Below are 8,711 nucleotides of genomic sequence, written 5' to 3' on the forward strand. Positions count from 1 at the left end.
TTTAAGTATTTTATATGTGGATTTTTTTTTTAATTTGATGGATGGTAAAATGTCCTCCAGTTCTGGAATGACCCGCCAGCAGTTTGAGCAGATCTCGGGTGTTCTGAGAAGTTTGTTCCATAAGTGAGGAGCATTGAAACAGAAGGCTACTTCACTTTGGTTCTGAAAACACACAATAAGTATCATGCAAAGACTTAGAAGCCTAGAAGTCTCATAAAACCAAGATTATTCACGTCGTTTCAGACTTACAGTAAGGTTTTAATATTTATTCTTTGACTCGCAGAAAACCAGTCACTTGCAGAGCACACATAGCCAAACAACCACTCACATTCAAGTACAGTTCAGTTCAGTGCAGGGACAAGGAAGGTGGTGCCCCGTGGTGTACAAATTTTGATTAAACGCAATAAAAAAAAATTATCAACAATCCTTGCAAATCACTTGAACCGTGGGAAACACGCTTGACCAATTTAAAGACAAGCTTTGGCGCCATCTTATGGCTAAATACGTTACTTGCAACTTAATACAAACGCCCGCCTTTCTAAATTTGATTGGCTCAGATGCGTGTCAGTCGAGCCAGGGGGGCGCCATTGATCAGCTATCTCGCCACTTTTCCTCTTCGCTCGCTGTCGGACTTTTACCCGACGTATGATTGGTGCGGACCACACGGCCACATCGCCATTGGTGCAGCTGTACCCCTCCTCCTCAATTGTATCGGCGGTATAAGTGCAAAGTGTCCCCCTCTTTCCGCTTGTCACATTTGTTTCAGTTTTGGTTTGTTCCGTTTTTCCAGGGGAAATTATAAATGAACAGCATTCAAGGTATGTCTGTGTTTGGCGAAGTTCCCCAAGCGGCACCAGTAGCCGTGTTTAAACTAACGCAGGACTTCAATAACGACCAGTTTCCACACAAAGTCAACCTCGGTGTTGGGGGTAAGTTGGAACGCAGCTTTGATTTAATTAACGAATCCGTAATTTTTGCAGTTCATTTGCATTTCTGTTTCACTTCCTCCATGGTACACCTTAGATTGGCTTCATTAAAAAAATAATCATAATGTGTTCACATTTTTGGGTGACATTACATTACATAATACTCAAATGCCATAGGTCAGTGATACTAACCTGTACATTGACCTCTTTACTCTGAATCAGTTTTGAGTACAAATTCCCCTCTTGTTTGTGAAACAACCGCACGTTTTAGTCCCGTGCAACCTTTGGCACATGTAATCAGATTACGAGTAGTAATCCTGGCCCCTTTGCAAAAGAGGCTCGTATGGTAACCGGCACTGCTGTGTTGTGTTGCTGCTTCTGCTCCCACCTGAGTCCATTAATTCCAGGAGGCTGAAGCTTTGTAATCCTTTGATCTTTAACAAGATGCAGCATGACAGATGGCGAATATAGGCCAAACCGTCACATTAAAATCACATTGGGATTCATGATGGATGCCATGCAATAGGTTGGTCGTTGCAGTGGAATCAGAACCAATTGTCTGAAAAAAAAACTGGCACCTTGACACTGAATTTGAGAAAAATGTACATTGTACACCTGACCAATACTCAATTCTACGATTCAGCAATGTTTTGTGTTACTGGTTATTTCCCTTATTGTCTGTCTAATGTTTTTGTCAACTTGAATTGCAGCCTACCGCACGGATGAAGGCAAGCCGTGGGTTTTGCCGGTGGTTAAAAAAGTGGAAAAGATCATCGCCAACGATGACAAGCTCAACCACGAGTACCTGCCCATCCTGGGTTTGCCCGAATTCAGATCCTCAGCATCCAAAATTGCACTGGGAGACAGCAGCCCTGCTATCATGGAGAACAGGGTGAGTTACATGCACCCAACCACTGGATTTTGCACTTCCTGTTTGGCTTCGTTCACATTGGTTGTTTGTCCCATTCAGGTGGGGGCGGTTCAGTGTCTTGGCGGTACCGGTGCGCTGAAGATGGGAGCAGAGTTTCTCAGACGTTTCTACAACGGAAGCAACAACACAAAGACACCAGTCTATGTGTCCGCGCCGACTTGGGGTATAGTCACAAGCTTACACCAGTTTCAAGTGACCAATTCAGATTTATTCCCTAATTTGTTTTTGATTGTCATTACAAGTGACACATTTACGGCTGGGTTTACACTGATGGAACTCATGAAACAGCCCAAACCAAACGGTGAATATAAAAAGTCCACACACCTCTGTTCAAACCCGGGGGTTTTGTGATAATAAACAATGAGACCTCTATAATCGTTTTAAACCTTTTTTCACGATTAATGCGTCTTACAACCTGTACACAAATTTAAAGATGGTTAAAAAAAAGCAACTGACTTCATGTGTTTGCACACCCAATTAACAACTGTACAGTATTGTGGCTATGTGCTATGTTAAAAATTAACTTATCACATATAAAACATTACACACAACACTTTCACTTTCCTAAATGCATTTCATTTGATCTTCTTTGCTTTTTCTGCCTCTTTTTTGTCTGGCAGACATCTGAAGATTTTGTGCTTATTCACATTCTCCCACACGAGTTGGGAGATATTGTTAGGGTCCAACTACATTAATTTGATCGTCAAATTTTAATTTGAACAACAATAGTACTTCAATGATATGGAGTAAATCTTAAACCTTACATACACATCCAAATTTATGTACGTATATGTATGGTTCAATGATTTTGTTGTTTACGATGATACTAGGGCAGCGTGTTATACCGGAGACAAATTCCTTGTGTGTTGTACATACTTGGCCAATAAAGATGATTCTGATTCTGATGTAAGGTAACAAAAGCCCCCTCCGTTCCTCCAAGTCAAAACTGCGTTAATTAAGCTATGCAGTGTAAATCCAGCCGTGGCAACACAACAAAAACTGGAGAACATTTAGGATTGTAAAGCGTCCTTGGTCTTGACGAACGACACTGTAAAGCTATTATTTATGTTCTTGTCATAGTCACAACAGTTTATTATGACTGCCAGTGGAAGAGCTAAATTATTATCATTGGGTGGCCAAGGTTATATCAGGGGTTCCGCAAAACAACAAATTGGAACCATATCAAGAATCAATACCCATTATTATATTGAATACAATCCACACTCAGACACACAAAATGTCAGGGAAAATAGACCAATGTAGATGGGAATGTAATACTGTATTCAAACAGTTTAAAAAAAAATACAAACCCCAAAAAAGTGACCCCGCCCCCCCTGTCCCCACACCCACGCCAGTGATAAGTGCATGTCGACACATTGTGTGAGCTGACCTTGTGTACAAAGTACAAACACATTGAAGAGACTCTCCCCATTTGCTTTAGAGAATCACAACGGCGTGTTCACCAACGCCGGCTTTGAGGATGTCCGCCCCTACAAGTACTGGGATGCGCAGAAGAGAGGCCTTGATCTGTCTGGCTTCCTTGCCGACTTGGAGGTAAATAGCATCCCCTGAACTCTGGAACAACAACTCCAAAGTAAAAAAAAACCAACCCCAAAATTGGTATGATTTGCAATTTAGACAAAGTTTTCTAGAACAATATGCCCCAAATTAAGTCTCATCATAATGTAACTATTCATTTTTTTTGTTCGTTTGCTTTCTGTGATTTTGTGAAGCTAAAATGCTGGCCCTGTTTTTTGATACCTTTTTTTTGTGGCAAAGACACAAAAAATGTGAAATGTTCTTTGTTTGTGGTTGTCCAAACTAGAAGCATGGCATTGGTTGAGTGTCATCCAATATGCATCACACTCAACCGCGTTCTATTTCCGTTCTCTCAGAGCTGCCCAGAGCGTTCCATCTTTGTCTTGCACGCTTGTGCCCACAATCCAACTGGCACAGATCCCACACAGGAGCAGTGGAAGCAGATTGCTGAAGTCATGATGGTACTGAAACTGTTGTGGCCTCCCCAGATGTCCTCACACCGACGTGTTAGTTAAATGGTTGTGTATATGATGAGAGTTAATTTTTGTTTCTTCTGTTCTTTGTCAGAGAAGGAAGCTGTTTGTGTTCTTTGACTCAGCTTATCAAGGATTTGCTTCGGGGAGCCTGGATCAAGATGCCTGGGCCGTTCGGTTTTTCGTATCTATGGGCTTTGAAATGTTCTGCGCCCAGTCATTCTCCAAGAACTTTGGCCTCTATAGTATGTAACACATGAGTTTGCTCCTACCAGCTGGTCACGGTCTCAAGAGTGTTGTATTTTCTATAATTGCACTCCACATGCCCACAGCTTTGAAGAGCAGATGCATAGGCTTGATTTTTCATGGTGTTGAAGTTTTAAGTCTTATTTGATGGAGTTGTTAACAGCAGTCTTCTCTTTTTTTTAATTCTTGGTGTTTTTATGTGGCTTAAATGTTTTGACCAGAATTTTCTCTGTGGAGCAACATGACTTCCACTCAGTCTTCCCCACTGACTGCATTTCTCCAATAGCGTTCGTTTTTCACGTGAAACTTTATTTTCACCAGATGTAGACTGTCATACATTTTTGTTTGGAACTTGCTAATAATAAAGCGCAATCTCTTCTTCCCATTAGATGAACGCGTTGGCAACTTGACTGTGGTGGCTCGTGATGCCGATAACCTAAAGAGAGTTCTGTCCCAAATGGAGAAAATTGTGCGAACCACCTGGTCTAACCCACCTAGTCAGGGGGCTCGCATCGTGGCCGTCACAATCAACTCGCCGGAGCTCTTTGCCGAATGGTCAGCTATCAAACTCACCATCTGGTGCAATGGCTATGAAAGTGGTGCGTTATCAAAGGCAACATTTTATTTGTGTGACTCCAGGAAAGACAACGTGAAGACCATGGCTGACAGGGTGTTGTTGATGAGAGCCCAGCTAAAAGCTAAGCTCCAGGCTCTGGGGACGCCAGGAAGTTGGGACCACATCACAGAGCAAATTGGCATGTTCAGCTTCACCGGACTCAACCGTGAGTACACACGCAGGCGCGCACACGCACCACTTCGCTTTGAATGCATTCGCGCTGCTTTCTGAACTCAGCTATGCTAAGAATGCAAAACGTGTGTTCCTGCTGTTACACATCTGGAGTAATGCAGTCCGTGTTGCTGTCGTCGTTATTTCTCGCAGCCAGACAAGTGGAATACATGGTGAAGGAGAAACACGTCTACTTGATGGCCAGCGGACGCATCAACATGTGTGGCTTGACCAGCAAGAACATCAACTACGTGGCTGAGTCCATCCATGAGGCCGTTACTAAGGTCCAGTAGAAGACTCGGCTGAGTGTGCTGTACCTAATCTAAACGCAACGTGCAGCCGGTAAGATCTGACCCATAATGCGATTCTAAAAACAACTGAGAAAACCAGAGGAACTGTTTTAAAAAGCCCTAAGACATTTCATATTTAAATCCTCCTTATATATGGTGAAGATAAAAAAAAAAATCCCGTTCAAACTCAAATTCACTGTGAGTCAGCACACACCTTGCTCGCGATTTAAGTGCATCTGATTTTAGCGCTAAGTGTTCAAATGTTATAGTAAACTGAAATGTTGCTTTCCAGCAAAAGCCTGAAGGTGTTGTGGAAGCACTGACTGCTGTTTTCAATTGTTCATAATTCCCCGTAGCTTGACTAAGGCCCCCCTAAATTGTCTCCAAAAATGATGATGCCACCACCATGTTTTTTACTATATCCTTGTGTGTGGTGTTCTTATATTGATGAGCTATGCTGTGCTTGCGTCAAACTTTTGGAATTTGTATGTGCAAACATTTCAAAATTGGTCTTAACATTTTGCAAAAACACAATTCAGATCTCTCAAATGCACATGGCAAAATGTGTTCTGTTCTGATGAAACCAAAGTTGACAATAGTTTTGAAATTATTGACAGTATATGGGTCTCATTTTTTTTTCTCTGTCACAGAACACGCGGGTGTGTAGACTTTTTGGATCCTCTGTATAATTAATATTTTAATTATGGGCTACTTTAAAAAAAATAAAAATTGAAATAACCATGAATTGGAAAAATAGTTCCACCACCCCTGCCTTTATAAAACTTTACAATATCCTCCTGTTGAGGTAATTTTGTGTTCACAGTGGGTATTTAAAAGTTTTGACATGACCAATTTATTTTTTAATTTCTGTTCATAGTACTGCTGGGACACTACCAGTAAGAAATTGATACAGTCCTAGTGTCTTAGCATTACAAAACTAGTAAATGGACTTTCCAATAATGCATTAAATGGCTGAAATGAAGGTGCATTATTGATGTGCAACTTGCTAAACTGGCAAAATGATTCCTAACGGGAATATACGCGATTGTAATTTTGAAAGAAAGAATTTAATGCTCTGTTTAATAAAATTTGAAACTTAACATACAATATTGTCGTTTCTAAAGAAACATCCTGATGATGAAATCTAATCAAACGACGAGCCGAGCATTGACTTTCTTCACTGTGTTTTTGTGTCTTTTACACAAAGAGAAAATGTCCATCGGGTATTTCAAACTTGCACCTTGGGAATTTTTGACACAGACACGAGACTCCGTCGCTTTATTCTGTTTAGTGTTAACGTGCGCATGAATTCAAGCTATGAATGTTCTCGAGAGAAACGTCAATAAATGCGTTTAAATCACATCTGCGTGTTTGTCATTCATGCTGGAATCAATGTGCATCTTAAGACGGGGGAAATGACTTAGCCTAGCATTAATGATAAATAAAAATTTTAAAAAAGAGGGAGCATAATATGAAAAGTTTGTAAGGCATTAATTAGAGTGTGATATTTTATTGAAAGGCATTATATTTTCGTTAAGTGTCTTATCATACAGGTATTGGGGTACAACATTATCCTTCTTATAAGAAGTAAATAACTGGACAGAAGTTTAGCATTATGGGTCAAGTAAAAGTAAAAAAAAAAACAACAACAACAGCACAGTACAATTTTATTGCTCGTAATATATTATTTCCACTATTTATTGAAGTGTATTGAAGTTTGCTCATCTTTGGATAAATTACAGAAGATAATCATCCAGATCGCAAAATAGGAAAAGAAAATAAACATGGAGGAGAATTGTGTGAATGGTAAGTAAAAATGATTTATACATAAACACAAAAGACCATCATATAGTAGTATAATTTTATTGTTTATAATGTAGTCTACATATAATTCATTTAAATTTATTCGAAAGTTCCTCAGTTTCTTATTTTTCAGTACTTGACTTACAGTACATCCAAATAATCAAATGTGACAAGAAAATAAACATACAGCAGCTCAATATTGATGGTAATTAAAAATACACCATATCATAATTTTCTTCAAGTCCAGTATATTTTAGATTTGTTCAATTTCTTAATATATTTGGATAAGTTTCCCTCAGTAATACAAATGGCAAAATGTGAGTGCCAGTCAGTCATATCGAAATGACGTTAGTGTATAAAGAGTTGGCTCAGTCCCAAGTGCTGAGCAATGCATTATCCTTTGTACTTTTTTCGTTTCATGTGTGTCTTGACGTCAGCATGGGTTTCATATTGCTCTTCCCTCATATTCATTCAACCTGCAGGTTTCTCCTGTAGCAGATCCATTCAATTAAAAGTGAGTTGAATCGTGGACACCCTTCGTTGATTATTCAAAACACTTTTTTTTTGTTTTTTTGCATAAGTGTCTAAATGCTTCAGGCAGCCTCATTTCTACTCAGAAGCCTCTATATCCGGGTTCTAGTAACTCAAATATGAATTTTAACGGGAATACATATTTGTTTAGTTGTGAGGATCATCCACATAAGCAAACAGTAGCATAAGATTTGAAGGGAGTTTCTTTTGGGGGGAAGTTAGTGCAACAATGCTACTCATGCACTGCCCAGGTCCTAGCATGCATTGGGACAGCAGGGCTCTCTAAAAGGGATGGTTCTTCTTTATAGGCAGTATAAATAAACAAACATGCAAATAACGTGGTTTCTCTGCTTCTAAGCAATCGTCAGACATCTTCAAACACACACACACACATAGCTTATTGTTAGTTGGTTTTATAGGCAGCTTCAGTGTCGTGTTAAAGGACGTGGGATGACATAATTGCCGTACTTCCTGTCGTGATGTGTTTTGATGCACGAGTGCCAAATATTGATGTTTTTACTGAAACAGATGCCATTATGAACTTAATGCCCCTAATCAACAGTCGGCACCTCATGCTTATCAAATAGATTTTTGAATGGATGCTATTTTTATGCTCGAATGATCATCTGGATCTGGATTTTTTTTTCATTGGCATTGTCAATATGTAAAATGCAATAGGGTGGAACCTCAAAGGTTGAACGCAATTCATTTGAGGACAATCCAATTTGTTTGCACACTTTAAATAAATAATTTTCACAACAAATGAATGGAAATCTGTTCCAGGGTCAGGCTGTTGCCATCATGAAACCATCCATCGGTAGCCTGTAGCATTTTTTCTCAGCTCACCCGTGATAAAAAATGACAATTGCTACAGAAAATTAAACGGTTGAATTGTAAGTTCAGATTCCGGGTCTCACCCTTCTTATTTTTTTTAACATTCTTACATCCTGCTCCTGTATGATTTTACAGGGACATTTTTTTCTTAAAATGTGCATCAAATTCAGAATTGTACAACGTCAGAGCGCTTCATATTTAGCGGTTCCACTATGTTTCAAGTAGCACAGAAATGTCTTATTGCACAATTATTATTATGGCATCACATCCGTTATAAGTTCATGTGATAGTCCCTAAAGCTACCCAAGGACAGAAAATGCTGTTTGCTGAAAACATGCAATGACAGAATTA

At 39.5% G+C, this 8,711-nt stretch overlaps 1 protein-coding gene across 1 annotated transcript; it reads left to right on the forward strand.

Moving 5' to 3' along the window:
* The first annotated feature begins 718 nt into the window (after nucleotides 1-718).
* On the forward strand, nucleotides 719-6,554 carry got1 (glutamic-oxaloacetic transaminase 1, soluble). The gene is made up of 9 exons (XM_052081309.1): nucleotides 719-929; nucleotides 1,637-1,818; nucleotides 1,897-2,020; nucleotides 3,299-3,411; nucleotides 3,753-3,857; nucleotides 3,964-4,114; nucleotides 4,505-4,670; nucleotides 4,755-4,897; nucleotides 5,056-6,554. The coding sequence occupies exons 1-9, from the start codon at nucleotides 803-805 to the stop codon at nucleotides 5,193-5,195; spliced, it is 1,251 nt and encodes a 416-aa protein (XP_051937269.1). The 5' UTR covers nucleotides 719-802; the 3' UTR covers nucleotides 5,196-6,554.
* Nucleotides 6,555-8,711: the final 2,157 nt, after the last annotated feature.

Source organism: Hippocampus zosterae, chromosome 11 (assembly GCF_025434085.1).
Source record: "Hippocampus zosterae strain Florida chromosome 11, ASM2543408v3, whole genome shotgun sequence".
NCBI classification, from domain to species: domain Eukaryota; kingdom Metazoa; phylum Chordata; class Actinopteri; order Syngnathiformes; family Syngnathidae; genus Hippocampus; species Hippocampus zosterae.

Excerpts from the sequence above, each read along its gene's own strand:
- got1 (XM_052081309.1), top strand. The coding sequence starts at position 803 with ATGAACAGCATTCAAGGTATGTCTGTGTTTGGCGAAGTTCCCCAAGCG. Across the intron at positions 3,858-3,963 it reads AGATTGCTGAAGTCATGATG|AGAAGGAAGCTGTTTGTGTT; the intron begins GTACTGAAACTG and ends GTTCTTTGTCAG. Across the intron at positions 4,115-4,504 it reads CAAGAACTTTGGCCTCTATA|ATGAACGCGTTGGCAACTTG; the intron begins GTATGTAACACA and ends TCTTCCCATTAG.